Here is a 25,939-nt window from a genome sequence, read left to right on the forward strand (position 1 = left end):
AGTCTGCACCCCCAGCACGCCCCACTCCCCCAGGCGCTGATGAAGCCGGGCCCGTGGGCAGTGGGCGCCCGGGCACCATCGTCTCTCCCCCCAGCGCTGCCAGAAAGGAGAGCTGGATGGAGGGCCAGGACTGTGCCCAGGCAGGGGGCCTCCTGTCTCCCGGCTGGGCCAGGCTCCCGGCTCCCATTCATTCCCCCTGAGCCCCCTCAGGTCTCTGAAAACCACACAGGCAGCGGGATCAGAGAATTCAACACGTTTCATTTGAACCCAACTCTGAGCCACGACCCACAGGATGTCAGCACCCTCCCCCCCGGCTGCGCCCCCAGCACCCGCAGGCAGGACAGCCTCTGGGAAAGGTGGCCCCCATTGCCGGCAAGGCCCTGGGAGTGGGCTCCGAGTGCTGCGTGCTCCGCCTTGGTGGTCCGAAGCTCGGCTCACATCATGGCCTCCAAGTGCAGGATCCTCAGGGCCTCAGAGATCTGGGCGCTGGTGTCCATCTGGCCATACATGCCCACTAAGAAGGCCCGGTGCAGCAACACGGCCGCATGCTCTGCGGACGGAGGAGGGCCCATCAGCTCTGCCCCTGCACCCCAGCCATTCTCGGGAGCGGAGCCTCTGCCTGTTCTTGCTCCCGGCCGGAGGACTGAGGCCCCCGGGGGCAGCAAACTGACCTTGGCAGAGGAGGGTGTACTCAGGCAGGTTCCTCAGGGCTGTCTGCACCACCTCGAAGTCCCGGCTGCCCAGACAGTACATGAATGTGGGCAGGAAGTCGGCTGCAATGCTGAAAAAGCCACGAGTTCAGGGGAGCCCCGCCCCCCCACCCCTACCCTGAGCCAGGACAGCCAAGGCCCCAAAGTCCCCCACAGCCCTAGCCCCGGGGACACTAGCTCACCCGGGGTTGTTCTGGATGGAGCGCAAGGCCAGGCTGAAGGCCAGGCTGCGGCAGGACTCCTCGGCCGAGCTCATGAGCCGCTGCAGGCTGGTCTGCAGGAGAATGCCTGTCAGCGGGGCCACCTCCCGCTAGGGCTCCCCGCTTCAGCAAGCGCGGCCGGGGACCCCACTCCCCCAGCCCCACTCTGCCTCAGTTCTGGGCTGGATGGCAAGGCACGCTGCCCCCGCAGGAAGGAGGTGGGGGTGGCTATGCCTCCCGCCCCAGCCCCCTGGGGCCCGCGGCTGCTCCGCACCGAGAAGAAGCCCAGGATCTCCGGTCTCCGCCGAGACATCTCATCCACGTCGCTCAGGACCTCCAGCAGATCTAAGTCAAGCAGAGGGCGTGTGTGACGGAGATGTGTCCCCCCCACCCCAGCAACCTAGAGGCGGGGGGCAGAGTCCGGGGCTGGCCCGCTGCCCGCTCCACACCGGACGGGCAGGGATCCCAGCCTGGCCGAGGCCCCAGGGTCCCAGGTGCAGCTCGGCTGCTCAGAACAAGGCGCCCAAGCCTCCTGGGACCCTCCACACCACCTCAGCGCTCGCTCAGGACGCCAAGCCTGAGGTTCTGCCGCCTCCCCGACTCCACCGGGACGGCGCCTCTGGTTTGGGCTCGACCCGGAGGTGCACGCTCCCCCAAGACCCTCCGTCAGGTCTGCGGGGCTGGGATGTGTGTGCACCACATCCCTGGATGTCTGTCTGTCCCCACCTCAGAGTCATGCTGCAGACATACCGCCCTGCCCTCCCCCAGGGGCCACCCGGGCTCAGCTCCCCCGAAAGGGACCAGGGGCCACCGGCCAGCTCCTCGCCAGGCCTCCCTTCCTTGGTGTCCACGGGGACTCCAGGGGGTTCCCCAAGAACACTGGCCAGCAGAGCAGCCCCCACCCCCGACCCTGGTCTGCAGCTTCCTCCTCCAAGCCCCTCTCCATGGCCCCACCCCCACTATGAGCAAAGACCCGGCCCTCCCAGCCTTCCCAGGGGCCCTGCTGTCTTCTGGATGCCCCCCAGGAGAAGCCGGGACAGCCAGGGCCGCTTTGGGACCCAGGACCACAGGGACAGAATGGGGGCCACCACCCACCATGGGGGCACCCCGGCCTGGAGGGCGCACGCACCCCTAACTCACCCTCAACCGTCTGGCCGCGGGACAGCCTCTTCATGTAGGGGGCCATCTCGGCTGCAGTCAGAGGAGCGAAGATGCAGACACTGACCAGAGGCAGGGAGCCAGCCGAGCTCTCATCTGCGAGATAGGAAGCCAATGCCAGTCAGGGGCAAGGGGACAGGATGGCCCGCCCTCAGCCACCGTCCACAGAGGGCCTATGCAGCCAGATACACTCAACGCTGTGGCCACAGGACCCCAGCGTGGAGAGGAGGGGTGTCCCTGCTGAGCAGCGTCTGGAGTCAGGGCAGATACCCGAAGACGTGGCCCTGCCCAGGCTGGGCACAGCACCAACATGCAGTGGGCGCTCAGAGTGTGATGAGACCACGAGCCTGCTGGGGGCCACCTGGGAGACACGCGCTTCTCCCCAGAGCCTTGCACTCCCTGCTGCCACCGTGCACACAGCAGGTGCTCAATAAAGGCACTGTGCCAGGCGTGTCAGCGGATGGCTGAAAGTCACACTCAGCACCAACGACTGGGCAAAACCGGGGCAGGACGACCGTGAGGGGCCAGCGTCAGGGCAGCCCCTGGGGGCAGGACAGCCATGAAGGACCAGCGTCAGCGCGGCCCCCGGGTCCTCAGCCCGCTCACGAACCCACCACTCGCTGGACACGCTGCTGCAGGCGCCGGGCTGCCGCCAGGGCGGTGGGAGCCGCGAACGGGGGCAGGAATGTGGATGCAGCCAGGCAAGGGGACAGAGGACCCGGCTGGTCCCACAGAGCAGGTGCTAGAGGTCACGTGGGCCACGGCACCACCTGGGGCTGCGCGAGCGTCACAGAGCCAGAGCCAACGACACCCCGGGGACGCCCAGGGGAGTCCAGCCCGGCCCCGCCCAGCAGAAGCCCAGCCCCACTCACCCTCACCCTCCTCATCCAGTGCCCGGTCAGCCCCGCCATCCCTGCTAGGAAGGCTGAGCCCCGCCAGGAGCGACTTAAGCATCACCAGGTCGCTGCTGTCAAGGGACAGGTCACTAGGGGGACAAGGGGGGGGAGACAAGGCTCTGCGTGAGGACCACATGCAGGGGGCAAAGGGCGACAAGGTCTGCCTGAGGGCCACACGGGGCGGGGAGGGGGAGGCCAGGGCTGTGCCTGAGCAGCATGGGGGTAGGGGACTCAGGGGGCTGGGGAGGAGGGAGCCAGCTCAGGACGGCCCTGGCGCAGGCCCAGCGTCTGTGACCCGGGCACCATGGCCCTGGGAACTCCCCGCCCTGAGCCCTGCCACGCTGGGACAGGGGTGCACTCACTGCAGCACGTTCAGATGCTTCTGCAGGAAGGCGACGGCGGCTGCGGGGCTGCAGCTGATGTACTTGTGGGTGAACCGCACGAACTTGCTGGCGAAGGGCACGAGGTGGCGGGAGGACTTCCTGTAGTTCTGCAAAGGGCATCGCGAGGCGGCGCTCAGAGCCGGGGCTGCCCCAGACGGAGGCTGTGTGCCCCGTCCTGCCCGCACCCCTCCCAGAGCCTCACAGCGCAGGCTGGACACCACCAGGCGCCGCCCTCTGCTGGGTCCCTGAGGCTCAGGAGTGGCCCTGGCCCACGCCCCGCAGGGGCTCCCCCGGGAGGGTGGCAGCTGGGGGCCTGGCCCTGCCCCCGCCCCCCTGCAGCCCGGGGCTCCGCTCTCCTGCAGGGCTCCCTGGAGCCACATCTGCCCTCACCCAGCGGCTTCTGTGGACAGACCCCCAGTCCTGGTCAGGAGGACGGAGCCCGCTGCAGTTGTGGGAACAGGGGGACAAACCGACTGAGGAGAGAATTCAGAATGGGGGGGCGGGGCATGGTGGCGGGGGTGGGAGGGGGCTTGGAAGTGGGGGCAGAGCAGGGCAGGGCACAGGGACGGGGCACCCACCCGCAGCAGGCGCACGAAGGAGAGCAGGCAGTCCCACAGCGCCCCCTGGTGCTCGCTCTGGAACACCTGCGGCTGTAGCAGCTCCAGGACCCCCAGCACGTGCATGAAGAAGGTCAGGTGGTTCTGCTGCCGGAACTCCTGGAAGTTGAGGTGCGTGCGGCCGTGCAGGAGGGCGGCGATCATGGGCAGGTGCCTGCGGCCAAGCCAGAGCCGCCTGGTCCTGGGCGTCCCCCAGCCTCTCCCCTCCCCTCAGAGACCTCATCTGCTGGACAGAGACCACCCCGAGCCCACAGATGCCCACTGCGAGGCTCCTGGCTGCTCAACCGACTCATCCGGCCCCGCCCCCCAGGCTTGGCTCGTCAGCAAGCAGCCTCCGGCCCTGACTAGCCCCAGGATGACCGCCACAGAGCCCATTCCTACAGGAACACCAGGTGTGGGGCCCGCCCCTGGCTGGGGGTGGGGAGACACCACGCCACACAGCCAGGCGGTACCTCAGCAGCAAGAGGGGGTGGGCCACCGCCAGCTTCCGACAGGCCATGCTGGCGTCGGCCACTCGGCTCTCGGATGCCCGGGAGTCGCTGGTGTCCGCCAGGAGGGTGATGAAGCGGTGGATGAGGCCGTCCAGCTGAGAGGGGCAGGGGGTCAGGGCCAGGGCCCTCGCGGCTTTCGTGCCCACCTGCCCACCCGGGCTCAGCCCCAAGGCCCTGGCACAGTCCCTGAGGCCCCTCATGGTGTCCAGAGAAACCTGCCCCCACTGCTTTCTGGGGCTTCAGAGGATCAAGCTGGCTGTAGCCGGAGGTCCTGGCCAACCTCAGCACGCAGTGTGACATCAGCCGCTCCCCGGAAACAGAACAGAAGCCCTGAACTATCTCAGGTGAGAAAGACCGACCTCACAGGTAAAGCTTAACTTCAGGTGTGTGAAACACAGAACACACGCAAAGGAAAGCAAGCTACAAAAACGTCGCTCCCTCCTCCTGGGACGCAGGGCTGGAGGCAGATTCGACTCAGGGCCCTGCCCAGGGAAGGCAGGGAGGGGGCAGGGAGACCCGCAGACCACAAGCCCCCCGCACCGCTGAAAGGAGGGGAAGGCAGACTCTGAACATGGAAGACCACACTAGGCACGTGGGGGAGGCAGGCAGCCAGGAAGGGGCACGCTGTCCACACGCGCCGAGCATGGCGGCTCGAAGTCACCACGCCCACAGGGAGCCCGGCTGATGTGCGGGGACAGAGCAGGGGCCGGGCACAGGAGACATCATCACACACATCGCGCAGTCCGCGTTTCTCAACAGTCCCCATCAGGGAACGAGGGGGACACGGGGGGACGCCCACTCTGCTCTGCTCCACACCTGGAGGACTTCCCGGAGGAAGGACCCTTCAAGAGGTCAGACAGGAGAGGGAGGCACGGTAGGCTCCAACTTCAGACGCTCATCCACCCTCACCGAGTTCTGAGAAAAAGCACTTCCCTACTTCCTGGTCTGGGTTCTACCCCCAAGCAGAGGACCCAGGCACCCTGAGGAGCCCGTCGGGCCTCACCTTGCAGACACTGCTGCCGGTGGCCCCCTGGCTGTGCAGCAGGACGTCAGGCAGGGGCACCCGCAGGTCCGGCCGCTGCAGGTAGAGCTGCACCAGCAGGTCGCGGCTGCACTTCCCCAGCACGCTGTGGGAGAGCAGATGCGGCGGCTGCGTGGCCGGGGCAGTACCCCCCACCCCGCCCCGCACAGTCTGAGCCGGGTGGCCCCTCACCTGTCGCCCCACTGCTGGACGCAGCTTGTCAAGTGTGCCGTCACCTTCTTGATGCCTTCGTCGCCACCGCGGCAACAGCTCAGCAGCAGGGGCAGCCGTGCCTGGAGCAGCCCGCAGGCGCCCGCATCCCCATCCTGGCTGCGTGCCTCTGCTTCGGCCAGGATCAGCTCCACTAGCCCCACAAGCTCCGCCGGCTGCACCCGCAGCACCAGCTCCTCCCGCCGCTTCTGCAGTCGGATGCGGTCGGTCAGTCCCGCGCGGCATGGCCGTGCCCGGGCCACCCCGCCCTCTGGGCAGGGGACACCCCAAACCTGCCTGTGGGGTGCGCTGGTCCCTGCCCTGCCAGATCCGAGGGACGTGGATGCAGGCCCAGAGGAAGTCAAGGGAGGCCGAGGGGTCAAACCTGGAGGAGGTGGGGAGGCCAGACCCAGCAGGAGGTGTGACTCCAGGCGGAGGGAGGCGGATGGGACCGGCAAGATGCCCCTTGTCGGCTGTGACCCCGGCCGGGCTCAGAGGACATGGGCCACCCGCCCGACGTCGTCCAGCCCTTCCCCCACCCGCCCCGCACTTGCAGCCACGCGGCACTGACAACAGCCCTTACTGTGACTGGAGAACAGGGCACCGGCCACCCAGAGTAGGGCCACCCGGGCCAGGGAGCCGGCTCCTGCAGGGGCCAGGGTGGTGCTGGGCCAGGCTCCCAGAGGAGCTCTGCACTGGGCGGCTGCACACAGCACTCTGGGGCCTCACAACGCCTGTGGTGCCAAGGAAGGAGCCAGCCTGTGGGGTGGCGGGGGCTCACCTCTGTTCCCGGCCCCTGCCCAGCAGGATGCGGATACACTGGTGCAGGGTGGACCAGCTGGACTGGTGTGTGAGCAGGGCCAGCAGGTAGGGACGGAAAGATGGCACCTGGGGGCCAGGGTGGCCTTTGCCCTGGGACAGAGGAAACCTGGGTTGGTCTCCACCGGGCTGCCCAGCTCTGGCAGATGGGGTCAGTGGATGGCGGGCAGCCTCAGGAGGTGGCATAGGGCAGGGAGAAGCCGCCACTTCAGGGCAGGGCCTCCCAGGCTGGCGGGTCACTCCGCAGATAAAACATGGGCTGAACTAAACCCACCTCTCAGAGACGGGACACACAAGCAGCACTGTGGGCGCGGAGTGTGACCTGCACCCTCAGAAGCGCAGACCCGCCAGCGCGGGGCAGGAGCAGGGCCAGGGGTCGCACAACCCCTCCCCGGCCTCCCGGTCAGCGTTTCTTCGTCTTCCCACAGCCAGAAGGGCCCTGATGCGGGCTCCGGCCCCCACTCCTCGTCAGGGGAGGTGGGCTCCACTCTCCCTCCAGCGCCCTGCGAGGACCTGGGCCCACAGGGACCAACCTCACCCCTGCCCTCCCGCCTCTGTGACCAGATCTGGCCGGTCATGGCGACTGGCTCGGCACACTTGGGACCTGTCCGGCCGATGAGACTCCAGCCTGGGGCCTGCCAGAACCGACGGAAGAGCGCGCGCCGGCCCGGTGAGCCCCACCTTGCCCCGGGAAAAGAGCAGCCTCTGCTGAAGGTCGGGGCAGCTGCCAACCACCTCGGGGTCCAGCATCTCCAGCCAGTCGACAAGCAGCCCCGAGCAGGGCCCCAGGAGCATGGCCTCTTGGCTGCAGGGAAGGGGGCTGGGGGTCAGACACAGCCGCCCGGGACTGCCCCCAGGCCCAACCGCAGCTCCGCCGACTCACCTGCAGCTGTCGGCCTCCTGCTTCCCAGGGGCCAGGGGCTCCTCCTTCTCTGGCAGCAGCAGTGAGCTGACCACCGCCACGGGCCCCGAGGGCGGGACGGCGGACGCGGTGGAGAAGAGCGCGGCCAGCAGCTCCTCCAAGTGAGGTGACCTCGCCTCGATCAAACTCCGGAGGACTGCAGATCAGAAGGGGTGCCCGTCACACGGGCCCAGGGCATGCCCGACTCCAGGACGGACAGCCCCACCCCCGGGGTTCTGTTCTGCTGGGGGTACCCGGCAGAGGGACTCTGGAGCGGCAAGGGGGTCCTCAGTGGAGCCCGCGGCCCGAGTACCTTTGCTGATGAGCTCGGGCTCCACGTCACACTGCTCCCCAGATTTGAGGGTGGCCACGATGGCACGCACGGTGGAGCTGACCGCTTCTGGGTCCCCGCGGAATGTCAGGGCCTCCGCCAGGTGCAGGAACCCGCTCCGCACTGCAGGGGAGAGTGTGACTGGGTGGACTCCCGCCAGGGCCCCAGGAGTGACCCCCTCAGTTCCCCCACACACTCCCCTCCCCGAGGGGCCACCCCTGGGCCCTGGCCCTGAAACCACTGGACCACGCCCCCGATGCCGCTGGGCCCCCCGGGAACAGGCCCCCCGAAGCAACGGCAGAGCCTGGGAGCCCCGCCTCACCATTGCTGATCCGGCGCCGCGCCGAGCACTGGGCAGCAAACAGCCTGAGCTGGGCCTGCAGGGGCCCAGCCTCCACGGAGGGGCCGTCCAGCCACTGCAGGGCCTGCACGAGCACTTTGAGGAAGAGTGAAGAGAAGCCAGTGTCCTGGGGCGCGCAGCGCTGGGGGCGGGCAAGGCATGGCTCAGACGGGCCAGAGCCCCAGAACCCACCCGCCGCGCAGCGCCCCCCCTCCACGGTGAGGGCCCACCTAGCTCCCCCAGTGATCCTGAGGACACACGACGGGGCAAGCACATGTGCGGGCGTGGACGGGGCGGGAGAGGCAAGCGCGGCCCACCCGAGGCCCACCTGGTACTGGCAGAGCTGGCGCATCAAGGGGCAGGCAAGGACGTGGCTGCGGTGCATGGCCAGGGCCAGGGCCCCGCCGTGTGGGGAGCTCAGCAGGGTGGCGAGAGCCTGCAGGAGGCGCACGGCGACACCCGGCACCTCGGGGCTCCCCTGGCGGACTCGCGCCAGCTCCCGGCCCAGGGCCTGCTGCAGTGCCAGGGCGGCAGGGCGCGCGTGGGAGCTCTTCCACCGCGGGCCCGGGCTCAGTGGGAAGATCTGTGCGAAGAGAGGGGGCTGTCAGGCCAGCAGCGGACACCCCGATCCACCACTCTCTCCAGGTGGGCGTGCAGAGGAGACCGTGGACTGGGGACGGGGGGCCAAGGGCAACAGGCCCCGGAGACCACGTGTGGACCTGTGCACACACGTGTGTGCAAGCGTGCAGCCAGAAAATGGCACGTGTGCTCTGCAGCACCCGCTCCTGTGCCCGGGGAGCCCAGCCCACGGGCCCGGGCGGGGCCCTACCTGCAGGAGCAGGCCGGCCAGGTCGTCCTCTGGGCCCAGCGCCCGCACCCGTGCCACGGCCCGGGTCCCGCCCTGACCCGGCGGCTGCTCTGGGCTGCTTTTGGGTTTCGGCGCCTCTGCGCTGTCTGCAGGGAGGGAGGAGCAGTGTCAGTGAGAAGCCCTCCCACCTGCTTCACTGGGACCCTGCCACCCAAGGCCAGGCTCGCCCGGGGCCCGCCGCCCACAGGAGCAGCTCACGGGCCCTCCCGAGAGCTCTCGCCCGGGACGCCAGCCTCACCGGGGCTCCCGAGGCCCACGAGGTAGAGAACCCACTAGCGGGAGGGGGACACGGGGCAGAGGCTGCCTGAGTGGCCGTGCGCGGGTACCTCGCCGGGCGGGCAGGGAGGCTGTGAGCAGGGAGTGGAAGGTCTGGCCTCCGGACGCGCCGCGCTCGTGCTGGACCTCCACCAGGTGGGCCATGTAGTCTGCAGGAACACCGCGGGTGACCGCACGCAGGGCGGGGGCTGCTCCCCACCACGCCCACAGAGCCCCTTGCCTCCCCGGGACCGCAAGCGGCGTCTGAGGCGGCCGTCCGCTTGGAGCCCCTGCCCGGGGCGCTCGGCACGGCCTGGTGCTCACTCTTGTCCATGATGTTCTGCTCCAGGGTCTGGGGGTCGTGGGCCACGGCCTGGTCCAGGTACTGCAGCAGCTTGCTCATGCTGGACACGGGGATGCCGAAGGACTGCACGAACAGCAGCAGCTGCTGCGGCTCCAGGTCCTGCAGGGCTGTGGGCAGCTCCCCTCAGAGGCCGGGCGCAGGGCCGGACAGCCCCAAGGGCAGCCACTGGGTCCCCCAGCCCCCGCCCCGCGTCAGACTTGCCCACGTGTGTCCTGTTTCCCAAACCAACTCACCCCCTACCTGCCTGGCCTCCCCAGCTACTGGGCACCCTTCCTCCTCCCTGCAGGCTGCCCCAGCCCACCCCACAGTCCAGACCAACTGCCTCCCTCCCTCCTCCAGCACCCCATTCTCTCTGGGGCCTTGTAAGGCCGTAACAGCTTGCACATAGAGACAGCTCCCTAAAAAGTCTAGACATGAGCCGGATAATAGACGTCCCAGAACATGCCAGAGGCCCCCGAGCTGCCCTCTTTCCTTGGCAACGGCCTACAGTGAGAGGCGAGGCCCGGATCCCCCCAGGCAGTGCCAGCGTCCCCCCCGGGCTGTCCCCCACCCCTGGCAGTACCAACGCCCCCCTCCCTGGGCTGTCCACCCGCCCCGGGCAGTACCGGCGTCCACCAGCCGAGGGACCTCTGAGCGGATCATACGCAGCTTCAGCCAGTCGGGCAGCAGCAGTGCCTCCTCCGACGTGTCCACCAGGAAGGCTGTGGGTAGCGGCTTCTTCTCCGGGAACCAGATATCCAGCAGCGCCTGGAACTCGCTGTCACCAGCTTCAGGAGAGAGGGTGCAGTCAGCACCATAGCCACTCTGGGACCTCAGGCTGAGGGCTGATGCCAGCGTGTCCCCAGTTTACGAGGGGAGCCAGGGCTGCTGAGGAACAGGGCGGGGAGTAGTCTACCAAGAGCAAGTGCGACGGGCGCCAGAGCCTGCAAGAGGCGGGCTTACCCAACCCTCACAACCACCGTGTTCTCCTCTCTCGGTCAAGGAGATCGAAGTGCAGGGAGCCGGCCAGGCCCCCAGAAGCCGGGTGAGGCCAGGACCAGCACGTGTGCTGGGCCCCGTGGGCTTGGCCGAACCAGCCCCTTCCTGCCCTCGTCTCCACAAAGCCCTGGGCAGCCAGCAGGCCAGACCGGCATAAGGCCGCCTCCCTGGACACAAGATGCAGAGTCACCCACACCATCAGCCTCACAGGAGGGATGGAGAGGCTGCCAGGCCAGGAGGTCTCAGGCAGCCAGAGGATCAGCCAGCTCTGGACACAGCCCCTGGGCAGCGGGTCAAGGGCCACGCCCAGGCCTGTGGCGGGGACCTGCGGCCCCTCGGTGGGCAGCCCTGTGGACATCTCCACCTCAGAAACCCGGCAGGAGGAGCAGGCCCAGGTGTCCGGCAGCACCCATGTGCACCTCAGGACGACGGGACAGCAGCTGGACCTGAGGGGCCCCACCACGGAGAGGTTCACGTGCTCCCCAGGAGGGGCGTCTGCCTCCACGGGAGACCCGGCCCTACCACCCGCAGCCTGCTCACCACGGGGCGGGCCCAGAGTCAGGAGGATGACCATGGCGTGGACCACCAGGATGTGCATGGTGGCCGTCTCCCCGCTGCTCCAGCGCAGGAAGACCTGGTCCTGCGACTCTGACTGGAGGAAAAAGGCGGCGTGAGAGGCCGAGGCGGGGCGCGGGGCCGCGGAGCTGGGCGGGGCCTGGCGGGGCGCCACCTCCTTACCCAGCTGTAGACCTCCTCGCCCTCCTTGCTCTTGCGCATGCGCTGCACGTAGCGGGAAAAGATGGACAGCAGGGCTGCCAGCACCACGTCCGATTCGGCGCTGCAGGAGCGCTTGGAGAAGAGGTGGGACATGATGGTGGAGCGCTCCACGATGAGCCGGGCCACGTCCTAGGGGACCGGGCGGCAGGGGGCGGGGTCAGCGGCTCGGGCTCTCCTCCCGTCACACCCGGCCAACGGCCCATCCCCGGCCAAGGCCACCCGACGCCGCACCCCATTTGGCACAGACACCCCAGCACCGGCCAGCACGCCGACGACAGACGAGGCCCCGTGTGCAGCCCCCTCAGGCACACGGGCTGTGAACTGGAGAGGGCTGGCCCCTCGGAGAGGAGGGAGTGACAGGAACACAGACGGCTCAGGACCCACAGGGAAAAGCCGCCTGCCCACAGCCAGACGCGTCTACTTGCAGCCGGCAGCAGTGACGTGGGGGAGGCTAGCCCCTAGACCAGACTTAGAAGGCAGGGGCCACCGGCCCCTCGGCAAGAAGCCAGGCTTGGGCAGAATCCCACTGCCCACCAACCTCAGTCCTCAGCCAATCCCTCCACTCCCTCTACAGGGACCTGGAGCATTCAGGACCCCCACGCTGTCAGCCGACAAGCTCATAGAAGAGCAAGGTCAGGAGAAAGACGGCCACGAAAGAGCAGGCCGCGGGAGAACACAGGCCCGTGCCCGGCTCACGGGGCCCCACAGGAGCAGGATGCGTGGACCTCGCCCCTCCGCCTCCCAGGCTGGCCAAACCACACCTCTCGGGCCTAGAGCCCCAGAGACACGGGGGCTCCTGCCCTCGACTCCTGCTCTGGACAGAAGGTCCCTACCAAGGTCCCAGCACTAGGGACCCAGAGCCAAGGTGTGGCGCTGCCGCCTGCTTGCTCACAAGCTCCCCCAGCCTCGCCCCCTCACCAAGGCTAGGTCGCTGTGCTGGCCCTGCTCCTCCACGGGCGTGTGCTGGGACAGGTAGACCAGGTAGGCGCTGATGGTCTGTGGGTCGGTCTCCATGTGGATGGCCTGCGGAGGGGGGGCCGTGTGAGCGGAGGGGATGGCCCCCGGCCCCTCCACCCAGCCCCTCCCGACGGGGACGGCCCCGCCCCTCGCCCGCCCCCGCCCCCTCGGTGCCCCGCCCTTCGCCTCCGCCCCCGCCCGCACCTGCTGCAGCGCCAGCGCGGTGGTACTCCTCACGCTCTCGAACAGCGGCAGCCGGGGCAGGTCGCGCAGCAGCCACTGGTAGCCCTGCAGCGCGTCCGCGTCGCCCGAGTCCTCCTCCAGGGGCGGCTCCTTCTCCTCCCCGTCCCGCAGGCTGCCCTCTGAGAGCACCAGGGACAAGCCCTGCAAGCGGACAATCGGGCTCTGGGGCTGCCGGCTCCCTCCAGCCCAGCAGACACCGCGTACTCAGAGCTGCCAGGACAGTGGGCCGGCTGCCCGGGAATCTGGCGCCAGCGCCTCTGGGAGGCGGCAGGACAGACACAGGGCCGCCCCCGGGACACTTCCAGTCACCCCAGAGCGGGAAGGGCCCGGGCGGGACAGGGCCCAATGTCTGCACGTTCCTACCGTGCCCTTTTCCCTGATAGTCTCTTCCGGTGAAGCCCCGGTGAGAAAAACGGTCGTTTTAACAGGAAAGACAACCGTGCCAGGGGAGCAGAGGGCCTGGTCCCCTCACCTTCATGGCCAGCACCCTGGCGGCCACCTGCGAGGAGCCCAGCCGCCGCAGGAAGTAGTCCAGCACCTCACACGTGGTCTGCTCGTCTGCCTTGGGGCCCAGCAGCAGGTCCTGCAGGCGGCCCAGCAGCTGCTTCTGCTTCTGCTGCCTCTGTGGGGGCAGGGGTCGGGGGTCAGGGCAGGCGTGTGGGGCCTGGGGTCGGGGGGTGGGGTCAGGAGATGGGATCAAGGTGGGCATGTGGGGCCCCGGGGATCAGAAGTCAGGCTGGGCATGTGAGGGTGGCGGGGTCAGGGCAGGCATGTGGGCCCCAGGTGTCTGGGGTCGGGGCAGGCGTGTGGGCCCCCAGTGGGCACTCACCTGCCGCTTCCTGGCCTTCTGCTCCTTGCTCTCGCCCTCCTCCTCCTCCCCGCCCGAGGCGGGCTCATCAGCGGCGTCATGCAGCAGGAACTCGCACAGGCACTGCACGGGCAGCACGTCCAGGGAGCCCTCGCTGGACTGTACCAGGTCGGCCAGCCAGGGCATGGACTGCGAGGAGGCCTGGGCGGGCAGCAGCACACGGCTCTTTCTAGTCAATCCCGCTGCCACCCTCCCCCCAGCAACTGCCCGCCACCAGCGGGGACTCCCGAGGCAGCTCTCTGCACCCCGGAGCCGTGGCTGAAGGGCCCGGTCTCCAGGCGTGCCCTCCAGCCCACAGTCTCATCTGATGCCAGGGCCCCCCGCAGCCTCGGGAAGGCCCCCCGCAGCCTTGGGGGTGCTCACCTGCCTCTGGATGATGTTGAGAAGGAAGTCGGGGTTCCGGCTCCGACATAGAAGGTGCCCAAGGCGCAGGGACTGGTTGAGGCCTTTCACCTGGTCCAGAATGTGAGGCGGAGGCCTCCGGGGTGGCCCTCTGAGAGCGCCAGGCAACACGTGTGTGTCAAAGCGGCAAGTGAAGCGCCCCCAGCTAAGAGTGGATGGGGGGGGCCTGCCTGCCTCCCACCTGCAGCCAGCTGCGCATCCTCCCGCAGGCCCGTGGCTCCTCCCCTCTCAGCCTGGCCTCGGGGGCTCTTGGCTTCACCCACAGTGTGGCCCGGCCTCCCATTAGACCCCACCCCCACCCCCCAGGCCTGGCCGCCCCCCGCCGCCCGCCCGGCTGCCCCCTGCCAGCCAGGCCAGCTGTACCCCCCAACCCCTGCCCGCCACGCCCCACGCCCCGGGCTGCGCACGCACTGGGGCTCGAGGCTGGTGAGCTGGGACAGCAGCAGGCTGCTGCTCTCGGTGATGGTCTGCCGGGTGGAGGCTGCGGCCAGGTGCCCCTCGAATGCCAGGATCTCCTGCTTCTCCCGCTGCGAGACCTGCAGCTCCCGGTTGATCATCTCGGTGCGGCTCTCCTCATCCGTCAGGGTGCACGGCGGGTACGAATAATTGCTGGGACCAGGGGACGAGAACCTGTCACAGTGCCGCCCCCGGGTAGTGCTCAAGAGTAGGGGTCAGAGCCTGTGGCGACATCCCTGGCCCAAGCCCGAATGGAGCCGTTAGACTGTGCAACGTGTCCAGGGGCCATCGGCAACACGCCACAGTCAGACCTCAGTGAGGGAGCGGGTGTCCCTCAGAGCCCACAGCCGGCCACTCTGTCCTTCCACATGACCGCACGCTGGTGCTTCCAAAATTGGCCAATAGGCGTCAGGGCCCCAGACCCAGAACAGAATGTGTGCGGGAGGGCCGTGCGAGACCCCTGCCACTGGGCCAGGTGTTCCGGCACAGGCACCAGGCCGACTCCCACTTCAGAGACACAGGCACCCTCCGGGGGCCTGAAGGCCGGGACCCCTGACACACATTCTGAGTGTAACCGAGCCCCCGCATCCTGGCCCCGCATGGTGGCAAGCGACTCACTTGGTCATTGCCATCTCCATGAGCATCTTCAGCGTGGGGTACTCTTCCCAGGCAGCCAGGCCTAGGGGGCAAGGCAACAGGTGGCCGCGGGACCCTGGCCCGCCCCCAGCCCCTCCCCACTCATCAGCCCGCCCCTCGCCAGGCTCTGCCCCCCGGCCCGATGAGCGCAACATCCAGGAGAAGCAAGGCCCACACAGGCTCAGGTGGCCGTGGCTGGCTGGGGCAGTGGGCGCTCACCAATGTTCTCCGGGTTGAACGCAGCGACCACCAGCAGGAGGGGCCACGCCTTCCAATAGAGGGTGGAGATGGCGAGGTTTGGAGGCTGATACCTGGAACCAAAATGGCCACAGCTCAGCCTTGGCACCGGGCAGCAACAGCACACACATCCTGTGAGGGGCCACCCAGCCACTGCAGCTCAGACGTGAAACGTCCAGAAACGTCCAAGCTACAGGACTCGTGGTGTCTGACGGCCGTGTGTGTTTGAGGGGAAGGGGAGGGGAGCACCAGCGGATGGGCAGAGGCTTCTTGGAGGGACGACGCTGTCAGGTCACGCAGACGACGGCAGCGGAGCCCCGCGGCTGCGCCGAGACCACCCTATCACATCCGCAAACGAGTGACGCACGCGGCAAATGGAAACCGCGCCGCGGTCGGGCGCTGAGGAAACGGCGTGCACGCACTGTCGTCCCGAAGCAGACACAGCGCCTGGTTCACACACGAGGGAACCAAGCAGCAGAGTGCTGCGGGCCGAGGAGAGAGTGGGGCAGTCGGGGGACCTGGGTGCCGGGGGCCTCACCCTGGCGGGAGCTGGATGTTCTCGGGGTGGTGGTAGGTGCACAGGTTCAGGACGGCGTCGATCAGCTGCACTCGCTCCACCTTCAGCACGTCCACGTCTGAAACGCAGGAGCCACATGCGGGTCCCTCGGTGCACGCCCCGCCTGGACTCGGGCCGTGGACGCCCAGGAGCAAGGACACAAGGCAGGTGGGGCGGGGACGATGCAGGCACGGGGGACGATGCAGGCACGGGGGACGATGCAGGCACGGGACACGCTGCCGCAGGAGCCCCGGGGCGCCAGGGCACGACCGCACCGCGCGGCGCCCGAGGCTGCAGCACGGCCGGGCTCAGGGACGGTCAAGGACACGCTGACACCTGTGGGTGCAGCGGATGCGCCAGGGCGAGCAGGGGAACGGCGAGCCCCCCAACGCTGCAGGCCAGCCCAGGCCCACCAGCAGCGAGACACGCGCTCTAGAAGGGGGCGGCTCCGCCTCAGGCCCCCCCGCAGCCCTTCAGAGAGGCGGGGGACAGACACTCCTGCCGGGTTCAACCGTGCAGAGAACACACGGAGGCCTGAGAGGTCGCGGGGAGGGGAGCCAGCAGCGGGAGGCCCTCACCGTCAGCCTGCACAGCTGCAGCCCGCTTCACCAGGTGGTCAGCCAGCTCCATGGCGTCGGCGGGGCCAAGAGGGAGCTCCCGCGAGAGCCCGATGACTAGAATGCGCATCAGCGTGTCCTCCAGGATGGGCACCTCCGAGCAGAGGCGGAGGAAGAAGCTGCGGGCAGAGCGGGCAGAGGAGGGCTCGTGGGAGCCCACCCCCAGGGCAGGGGAAGCCCCAGCTCGTCTCATCTGGGCACAGAGGGGGCACTGCCCACCCTCCCCACGGTCACTTGTGCCTGATGCCCATGTGGACCGGGCCCCACAGCCCTGCGGAGGACGGAGTGGGAGCCGGCCTCGGGGGTCTCACAGGCCAGCTCGGCCCCATGCCGTGCCCTCAGACAGGGGCGGGGCTCCGGCAGGGGAGGAGCACGCTGACCCCGCGGTGGGGCCCAAAGAGGCAGAAGAGGGAAGCGGCCTGTCAGAAGCTCAGGGAGGTGACCTGGCTCGGGGACCGGTGAGGGCAGAGAGGACACGTGTGCGCGCTGCCTGGACGCGAGGGGCGGGGCCCACCCAGCCGAGCATGCGCGAGGGCGCAGGGGCCTGCACAGTGCGTCTGGGGAAAGGGCGGCGGGGTGCGGGCGCAGGGACCTGCCCCCAGGCCCGCCCCCGCCCTGCTCACTTGCGGTCGCTCTCGGGGGGCCAGTTGTCCCACTTGTAGTAGGTCTCGGGCTGCTCCGTGAAGAGAACCTTGTGGAGGCTGCAGCGGGGGAGGGCCGTCAGGCTGGGGTCCTGGCCCCACCCCATCAGCCCCCGTGGGCGGGGAAGCCCGTGCGCAGAGCGATGGCCGGCTCCTGGCTCTGCAGTGAGGCCTGGGAGGCTGGCAGGCCATGGGCCCCTCCCAACAGGGGGCGCCCCACCCCACCAGACAGGGCCCCGCCTCCCCGAGGCCCTGCCGGAAGCTCGGACACCGCGAGGTTTTGGCTGTTGCCCCCTGGCCCCTCTGGCCTCTGACAGCCTGGCGCCAGCTAGTGGCCTGTCATCCAGGGAGGAGCCCTGTCACTCGTCACCCGTGAGCCCCGGGAGCGCGGCCGGTCGGGGGCGAGGCAGAGCCGGCCGCACCAGTGCACGTAGTCCTTGGGGGCGAGCTTGCTGATGGAGGGCACGACGGTGTGCAGCCACCACACGGCATCCCGCTGGATTGCAGCGATCTGGTTCTGGAAGGAGCGCAGCACCTCGAGGTCTGGGGAGGAGGAGCCGGTTACATCGCCTGCATGGCAGCCAGGCGCACGGAGAAAGCCTGGGCGGCACAAGCACCCTGAGACGTCACAGAGGGGCGGGGCCCCAGATGGGGGGTGTGGGGGGGGGGCGGCTGAGACGGCTGGGCAAGGCTCGCCAGCACCTGACCGTCCTCCAGGGTTGAGGACACCTCGGGGAACTGAAACCCTGAAATCCCAAGTGTCCTTCCAGCCCATCGTTTAAAGGGCCTTGCAGCCAACCCTTTCCAGGGTCAGTAATGACCCAGAGCAGGCTGACCCAGACACCGCTGCCCTGCCCCCCTACCCTACTCCCAGCCCAAAGGCACCAGGACCTGCACAAGCAAACCAGCAGAGGGTGACCCCGGGCTGGGAGCGGTTGCTCTCCGCCTGGACAGAGTAGGAACCAGCAGTTTCCTGGGACTCCAGGAGCCGAGCTGCAGCTGCGACCCTCCTGCCCCAGCCCCACACTCAGAGCAGAGCCCCCTTCTCCCACCCAAGGCCGCCTCCCCAGCATGAGAACCCCCCGCAGAAGGCAGCCCACCCCCAGCTCCTCACTCTTCTTCTCTCCTTTGTCCCAGGCGACGCCAGCCTCCTTCACCTGGGCAGTGATGCCCAGCATCATGGACACGGCCAGCACGTCTGTGACGTGTACCACGAAGCGCTCCTGCAGGACAGAGCAGCCCCGCCCAGCCCAGCTCAGCGCAGCGGTCCACGTCCCCGTCTCCCCTCTACCCACCCCTCACCACGGCCAGCAGGACGGCAGGATGCTAGGGACCAAGAACCAGCCACAGCAAGGCCAGGTCGGGTCACAAGGCGAGGTATAGCCCACAGAGCTGGACTGAGCTACCCTCGGAGAAGAGGACCCCCAGGGGCTGTCTGCTGACAGCTCACGTGGCTCCCGAGATCCACCACTCTCGGCCCCAAGTCCTATTCTCCAGAGGCCCTTCCCGCCTCCCCAAACTCCCTAAAATCCACCCTGAGCAGACCCGGGCCCCGGGGGCGCCGTCGGTCTGCGCACACCAGACACTGCTGCCCCACCCCCACACCCAGCGCAGAGGCCGCGGGGACGGTGGCCTGGGGGTGCGGCGCCGCGCACCTTGAACTCCATGTCCAGGTACTGGGGCTCCTTGCGCTCCTGCATGAGCCCGAGGCAGAAGGCCTGGAAGTTGATCTCGTGCTTGGTCTGCTTGATGATTTCACGCAGCAGGGCCCGCGAGGCCCGCAGGTAGTCGTCCTTGTTGGTCAGCAGGTCCTGGAACACCATGGCCAGGAACTGCGGAGAGAGAGATCGCGGGAGCTGCCGGCCGCCCGCCCCAGCTCCCGCGGCCCCCGCGGCTCTCACCCTCATGGGCCAACAGGAGGCCTGCCCAGAGAGCCCGCGACCCAGACACCCCGGGACAGCAGAGCCTCCTCACAGCGCTCTGCACCCGCCGATCCACACCCTCTCCTCCAGCGGCTCCGGGGCGGGGTCGCGGGGCCCCACCTTGGGCGCCAGCTCGGAGCTGTGCTGCAGCACGGTGTATAGGATCTGCATGTTGTTGGGGTTCCGCGCGTTGGAGAGCTCGTTGAAGATCACGAACTTGATCGTGGTGCCCAGGTTGTCCTTGTGCGCGTTCAGCAGCTCCCTGGGCCCCGAAAGCAGAGGGAGCTCCAGCAGCTGCCGCCCGCACCCCCCATGCCCCCGCCGCCCGCCCCCGGCGGCCCCACGCCCACCGCCCGCCCCCAGTGCCCCCGGCAGCCCCTCGACCCCCTACGTCCCCACTGCAGCTCGCCCCCGGCGGCCCCGCGCCCCACACCCCCGTTGGCCCCATGCCCCCGCCCCCGGCGGCCCCGCCCCCCCGCGCACCTGATGCAGAGCATGTAGTGGTTGAGCAGGACCTTGGGCTTGAGACGGATCTTGATCAGGTGGGAGATGACGTCCATGTCCTCGGCGCCGTGCGTGCTACAGTTCATGCACACGGACATGAGCAGGTCCTGGGCAGGCCGCGTCAGCTGCGGGCGGCGGGAGGGGGGGACACCGTCAGCCCCGCGGCCTCGGCGCAGGAGGGCCCCGCGAGCGCGCGCGCAGACGCGCGCCTCACCTTGGGGTTCTGCAGCCACATCTCCAACCTCTGCACCGCCATCAGCCGCGCCTCCTTGTAGCCGCAGGCAGAGGTGAGCAGCCGCAGGAGGTTCCGCGAGACGCTGTCGATGGGCTGCCGCCGGTTGAGCTGGTCGCGCAGCATGTCCAAGACGTACTCCTCCACGCTCTCCGCCAGCTCCTCGTACCTAGGCCAGAGGGGGGACGGCAGCGGGCAGGAAGGCAGGCAGGCGGGGGTCTCCTGGGACCGCGCGGGCCGGGGGCGCGCGGCACACCTACCTGGGCATGAGCTGGCCCTCCTGCTCGGGGCTGAGCTTCTCCTCTGCGATCAGGAGCTCCGTCTGGCTGTCCTCCTCCTCCGTGAGGGACGGGTGCGGGCTGCTCCCTGCAGAAGGAGCGCCTAGTGGACACCGGCTCCCCCCGGTGCCGCGTGCCCGGGCCCCTCCCACTGGGAACCCCAGCCCAGCTGCCGCAGGGGCTCTCACCAGCACTGAGGTCCCCTCCGCCACGCCCCGCCTCCCCCTGCAGGAGCACACTCTTGGGGGGCATCTTGGTGTTGAAGGCTGTCTGGATGTTGTCCACAAAGGTCCTGCAGTGCGGGCTGTCCACCCAGATCCGCTCCCCCAGGGAGTCTTCGATGTACACCTGCCAGGACGGAGCCCAAGCCTCAGCCTGCCCTCTCCTGCGACCCCGTGTGAGGGCAGGAGCAAGCTGGGAGCCTCCCCAGGCCCTGGCTGCCCCTTCACAGCCAGCAGCTCGGGGCAGAAGATGCCCTGGGTTGCCACACGCGGCCCTTGGGGCTCAGACGCCTTTACCCCCTGGTGGTCCAGCAGTCCCCCCACCCCAATCGCCGCCCTCTGCCCCCTTCACCAAGAGTGATCGCCTGGGAGAGGCCACTCACCTTGACGAAGATCTCAGGCCAGTTCTCATCCTCCTCATATGCGGCCATGAGGAGGTTGCAGGCCAGCACAGACACCAGGCTGTTGCCCTTGGCCTTGAAGCTGACGGAGGCATCCCGGCGCAGGAGGCTGCACAGCGCCTGCGGGAGATGGCGCGGTGGCGAGGAGGCCCGTCTGGCCCTGCCCGCCCCTTCCCCACTTCCTGGCATGGAGGAGGGGACGGCAGCCCTCACCTCAATGACGCCCTCCGTGGCGAAGATGTTGGGCTTCATCTTGGCCAGGTACATGAGGCTGAGGTACAGGACGCTGTCCGGCTTGGCCCGTGTCACCTTCAGCTGCTTCACGGCCCCACACAGCACGCCCTCCAGCCGGTCATCATTGCCCTCCAGCTCGGCCGCCTCGATCTCGTCCAGCAGCACCGTGGGTGGGACTGCCGGGGGAACACCCGGTCAGGTGGGCAGCCCCGACCCAGACCGTCCCACGCAGCCCCCAGGCCAGGGGCTGCCGAGGGCGACTTCCAGGGACCTGACTGAGGGCCTGGGGTGGAGCCACGACCGCAGGTCCCCAGGGAGTGGGCGGGGCAGCTGGGCCGTGCAGTGCAGGGGTCGCCCGACCTCCAGGAGTGACCAGGCCCAGGAGGGGCCGTGCGGGAGCCCCCCAGGCACTGCTAGAGCCTCTCGCTGCGGGTGCGTGGCCTAGGAACACCTCCTTTTCTACAAACTGGTCCTCTCCCTGAGCTTCCGAGCGAGCCTAGAGCCCTCTCGCTGCGGGTGCATGGCCTAGGAACACCTCCTTTTCTACAAGCTGGTCCTTCCCTGAGCTTCCGAGCGAGCCTAGAGCCCTCTCGCTGCGGGTGCATGGCCTAGGAACACCTCCTTCTCTACAAGCTGGTCCTCTCCCTGAGCTTCCGAGCGAGCCTAGAGCCTCTCGCTGCGGGTGCGTGGCCTAGGAACACCTCCTTTTCTACAAACTGGTCCTCTCCCTGAGCTTCCGAGCAAGCCTAGAGCCCTCTCGCTGCGGGTGCATGGCCTAGGAACACCTCCTTTTCTACAAACTGGTCCTTCCCTGAGCTTCCGAGCGAGCCTAGAGCCCTCTCGCTGCAGGTGCATGGCCTAGGAACACCTCCTTTTCTACAAACTGGTCCTTCCCTGAGCTTCCGAGCGAGCCTAGAGCCCTCTCGCTGCGGGTGCATGGCCTAGGAACACCTCCTTTTCTACAAGCTGGTCCTCTCCCTGAGCTTCCGAGCGGGCTGGCCGGGCACCACCTGTGGACCCGGGCCTCCTCCTCCACTGCGGCCTCCCCGCGTCTGCCCCTCAGAGGCTGCTCCCTGCATCGCTGAGAGCCTGCCAGGGCTCCGACTCTCCCCCCGCGCAGCTGCCCTCTGCTCTTTCCCTCCTGCTACCTCCTTGGGCATCCCGGCCCCCACCTTCCTCCTCTGACGGGACCAGAGGCCCCCCTCCCCATTCCCCACCTGAGGGCCCCCCGGGCCAGGCGCGGCTCCACCCACGTCTGATCTGTGCCGCACTTACAATCGTTTGGGTCCACCTGTTCTGTCACTTCCACTGTGATTTCTTTTCTGACCCAAGAGGTTTTGTTAGGACTGTGTTTTTAGATACCCAAGTGATGGCAACGCGATGGATTTCTGACTCAAATGCATGGAGGACAGAGGTTGACCGGCACTCCCCAAGTGCTCTCCACGTGCCAGGGAGAAAGACAAACAGGCAGGAAGAGGGGTGGAGCTCAGAAAGTCCTGGCCGTGGAGACACTCCAAGTGCCACACGCCATGAAGTAGCTGAACTCAGCCTCTTCTGTTTTGCTAAATGTGTTTCATTTGTAACATGCCTTTCATAACCATACTCCAAGTAACCTTCAAAGCCACCTTATCTGGGACTCGTGTGATGATAAAACCAAAGCACGGCCAGTGAGGAGAGAGCTGTGGCCTGAGTCGGGACTCAGTCCCTCAAGTGCTCAGTGCTGACCTGGCCCAGCCGCCAGGGAGGGAGCCCGAGCCAGAGATCCGAGGCGGCTGCCACCCAGCGCAGCCCCGGGCCAGTCTCCGCCCGGGTCTCACCGCTGCCCAGCACAGCCCCGGCCCTGGCCTGAGCACGGGCCCCTCCACCAGCATGAAGGTCGCCACCCAGTGGAGCCCCAGGCCGGCCTCTGCCCTGGTCTCACTGCTGCCCAGAGCAGCCCCGGCCCTGGCCCGAGCACCGGCCCCTCCACCAGCACGAAGGCCACCACGCCACGGCTTCTCTCGTAGTCCCGCTGCCAGTCGAATCCCAGCCAGCCTGTCAGGCTCTGTTTCCCACCACAGTCCCTGACGGGCCTCCTCTCTCCCCGGTTCCCCGATGGGCCTTCCCCTCCCTGGCTGCCACGTGAGCCCCTGTACACTTTAACACCCAGGACTGATGTGATGTTAAACAGACCCGACCTCCAGAAAAACGGGAACGTCCAGGGCAGAACAGCTTCTGTGTAAACAGCGGGCTTGTGGGTAAGCTTTATGCCTGTCTCTAATGCTGTCATGATACCTCATCAGCTAAGAGATAAAAAGCAAGCAGGTGAACTCTGCACCGTTAGGAACTGGGAAGAGAGTGAGGCAGCACAAGCTACCGCCTCCTGGGTGGACAGGGTCCTCACGACACGTACAGCCCCCAAGGACAGCACCTGTCTGTCTGCACTGCCCTGGACTCCCTGCACTCAGAGAAGACTGTCACAGAGGCGGCCTCGGAAAATAGCCAGGCCAGCAAGGGAACAACAGAGTGCGCCTGCTCCCCAAGGACCGGAGCTGGCAGCCCTCCAGGAGGGCATCAGGCTCACGCCCGCTCCAGCCCTGGAGCAGGGCCGGCAGGAACCTGTGCAAGGCTTTCCAATGTAGGAGGCCCCTGCACGGCTGTCTGCTCCCCAGAGAGGGCCACAGACGCGCGCACTCGGCAGCAGCCCCAGATCGATGTGGGCCACCTTGCCCTGAGTGACAAGCACCTCCCATCACTGTCAGTCTGAAGCAGAGGTGCAGTGAAGGCGGCCCTATGAGAGATGCTCTGAAAAACAAACTCACAGCTGACTCCTGTCCTCCATTCTCCAAAGAACCTACACTCCTAAGCTTGGAAGTAGCCTTTCTGAACCCTGGTGCACGGACGAGGCAGGGGCTGTGCTCTCATAGAAGCTGTCTTTACCTTCAATCGGGACCACGGATGGCTCTTTAATGGAGGGAGAGATGGCACGCTTCTCTGCAACCGCAGCCTCAGCCAGGCGTCCCAGGGCACTCAGCGGGGGCGTGGAGGAGAGTTTGGGGCGCTTGGTGAGCCCCGGCAACGCCGAGGCACCCGCCAACGCAGCCGCAGCATCGCGCTTCCGCTCCGAGGGCAGGCCGGAAGGGGCAGGCTTCAGCAGGGTGGAGGCTGTTTTCGACTCAGTAGTCTGACCCTTTGAGCCCAGAGCAATGAAGTCTCCTGGCGGAGGGTGACCTGCAGAGGGACACGCACCTTCACACAGCAGCTAGGTGGAAAAGGAGTCCGAGAACAACTCCAACCTCCCACCATTTCCATGGGGATTCGACTACGGTCGGGGCAGGCGAAAAAACAAGACACCCAGCAAGTGCACAGCAGTGCTGGGACTGGCCAGTGAGCAACAGCGGACAGTCACACGGCGCTGACTACACACCAGGCCGTTTCCAGCCTATCAGCTTCCGGTCCCTTCACCCTCAAGAAGTTTCTGAAACAGGCATCATTAACCTCACTTCACAGGTTGAGTACTACCAGGCACAAAGAAGTTAAGTAAAGCGCCCAAGGCCACTCAGCTAGCGCGGGTTGGAGGCCAGTTTGGCTCCAGCCTGCTGTCAGCCCCTGCTTGTGCCGCCCCCTCCTCCCGCCAGGCACTCCTGGGCTGCGGTCCGCGGCCTCGGATGCATAGACCAACGAGCCGGCCTGGGTCGAGGAGGCGGTGGCGGCGGTCCCAGACCCCCGTCCCGGGACTCCCAGGGCCCCCGGGACCAAGGGCTGCTGTCCGAGACCCCATTCCTGGGAACCGCGTTCGGCTCGGGGAAACAAAGCCGCGACCCGAAGGCGCTGCGCCGTGTGCCGCGGGGAGAGGCCGCGCACCCGAAGGCTTGGCCGCAGCGCTGGGCCTGCGGACAGTGGTGGGCTTGGCCCGGTTCATCCTGCCCCCGAGCCCTCGCCGCTCCGCGCTGCCGACGCCGCACTGGGGGGAAGACCCGCGCTAGTCAGCAGCCCGCCGCTCGCCCATTCATTCCAATCTGGGACTGCGGCCCGGGGCGAACACTCCGCCCCACCGCGGGCAGCAACTCCTGAAGCGGCCGCGCGACCCCGCCTTTCCGCCTTGGATCCCGGGAGGCTCCGTCTCTCCGGCAGAGGCGACCCAGTTTCTTCTAGTGAGAGCGATAGATGCCCATCGCAGCGGCGCCCGGGTACCGTCGCGGCCGCCCCAGAACCGGAAGTCGTCCTTTGAGTCCGACTTCCGGAACACCCGGAAGCAAAACAGCGAGGGGGGGTGGGGTGAGGGTGGGAAGGCGAGCTGGTCCGCGGTGCCTGCAGCGCCCTCTGGCGGCGGGAGGCCGGTGCAGCCTCCTCGGTGAGGCGGGTTTTGTCACCCGCTCCCGCAGGTGCGGCTGCCCTTAGTGAGTGTCGAGCCCAAGAACACGAGCTCGGAAGGGTGGCCTCGGCTGCTCCCCGTACGTGCTGGGCCTTCAGAGTGCTCTCCCACCTGTGGGCCGAAGGGCAGGTTGCGGGGTTCCCTGGTGGGGAGGGCGTCTAGGAGGGAGCCCAGCAGCCAAGCCGGCACCGGGCAGGGCCCCGGGGTGCGGCCTCGGGACTCCCGCGGCCTCGGGGCGCCGGCCTGCGCAGCGGGGCCCGCTCGGTGCTGAGGACGTGGTCGCCAACCACGCGCCGAGTGCGGCTCCACGCCAGACCCTCACGTCCTCCTCTTCCTGGGGGTCTCCACGCCGTCCCCACCTCCCAACCAGGAACGAGGATCGGGTGGACAGCCAGGCCCCACCCGGCCACTTGCAGCGGGCGGCCCCCTTGAAGGCAGAGCGGAGGGTCCCCGCGCGAAGGACGAGGCGACCGTGGGAAGGACGCGGGCGCCACTTACCGACCGAGCGCGTCGGAAAGGCGGCATCGCTGCCGAAGGAAGCCGGACAGGGCCCGGAGCTGAGAAACGGATTTTATTCAGTAATGCTGCAGTGGGGGCAGCGCTGAGCTTTGAAAGGCGCAGAGAGGGTGGGCTCAGGTGAAAACCTGCGGACGGTGGCCAGTGTAGACGCACCGGACCAGCTGCCGGCGGCTGTCAGAGCCCCGGACCGGCCTTCCTCCTGAGGATGGTGTTCGGAGAAAGGGCTGCGGGCCTGGAGAGACCCCTGCCGGGGAAGGGGTCCGGGGGGCGGGCGCTGGCTGCACAGTCTGTCCTCTCGGCAGCCCCCGCGTTGCCGGACTGAGCGCACACGGAGGCGGCGTC

The 25,939-nt window shown here is 68.0% G+C and overlaps 1 protein-coding gene across 3 annotated transcripts; it reads right to left on the reverse strand.

Moving 5' to 3' along the window:
- Positions 1 to 238: 238 nt before the first annotated feature.
- On the reverse strand, positions 239 to 24,953 carry INTS1 (integrator complex subunit 1). Of its 3 annotated transcripts, none has more exons than XM_086376963.1 (47): positions 24,568 to 24,953; positions 23,644 to 23,934; positions 20,704 to 20,900; positions 20,473 to 20,610; positions 20,057 to 20,216; positions 19,851 to 19,956; positions 19,573 to 19,759; positions 19,338 to 19,483; positions 18,975 to 19,116; positions 18,588 to 18,764; positions 18,047 to 18,155; positions 17,355 to 17,475; positions 16,915 to 16,992; positions 16,253 to 16,410; positions 15,657 to 15,753; positions 15,101 to 15,192; positions 14,864 to 14,924; positions 14,201 to 14,398; positions 13,751 to 13,880; positions 13,349 to 13,528; positions 12,992 to 13,141; positions 12,481 to 12,660; positions 12,238 to 12,342; positions 11,281 to 11,448; positions 11,083 to 11,194; positions 10,170 to 10,331; positions 9,525 to 9,671; positions 9,272 to 9,370; positions 8,907 to 9,031; positions 8,406 to 8,660; positions 8,060 to 8,219; positions 7,720 to 7,860; positions 7,389 to 7,563; positions 7,187 to 7,310; positions 6,468 to 6,598; positions 5,984 to 6,071; positions 5,669 to 5,895; positions 5,459 to 5,582; positions 4,417 to 4,550; positions 3,926 to 4,118; positions 3,327 to 3,454; positions 2,941 to 3,053; positions 2,051 to 2,164; positions 1,185 to 1,255; positions 893 to 984; positions 672 to 781; positions 239 to 550 (listed from the first exon to the last, which is right to left on the reverse strand). In XM_086376963.1, exons 1-47 carry the CDS (start codon positions 24,623 to 24,625, stop codon positions 435 to 437), a joined length of 6,570 nt encoding a protein of 2,189 aa, XP_086233089.1. In that variant the 5' UTR covers positions 24,626 to 24,953; the 3' UTR covers positions 239 to 434. The 3 variants fall into 3 exon arrangements, 2 of the variants coding, with proteins under 2 accessions (XP_086233089.1, XP_086233088.1); XM_086376962.1 differs by having other exon boundaries at positions 19,573 to 19,764; positions 19,850 to 19,956; XR_015155084.1 differs by lacking the exons at positions 239 to 550; positions 7,187 to 7,310 and having other exon boundaries at positions 19,573 to 19,764; positions 19,850 to 19,956.
- Positions 24,954 to 25,939: the final 986 nt, after the last annotated feature.

This window comes from Bos grunniens, chromosome 25, assembly GCF_055505025.1.
Source record: "Bos grunniens cultivar Pamir isolate PY7600 chromosome 25, Bosgru_T2T1.0, whole genome shotgun sequence".
Taxonomy (NCBI): Eukaryota; Metazoa; Chordata; class Mammalia; order Artiodactyla; family Bovidae; genus Bos; species Bos grunniens.

Coding starts and splice junctions, on each gene's coding strand:
- INTS1 (XM_086376962.1), bottom strand. CDS start 24,625: ATGAACCGGGCCAAGCCCACCACTGTCCGCAGGCCCAGCGCTGCGGCC. Junction 8,220..8,405: donor GCCAGCTCTGCCAGTACCAG/GTGGGCCTCGGG, acceptor GCCCGCCCCCAG/CGCTGCGCGCCCCAGGACAC. Junction 3,455..3,925: donor CCTTCGTGCGCCTGCTGCGG/GTGGGTGCCCCG, acceptor TGCCCTTTGCAG/AACTACAGGAAGTCCTCCCG.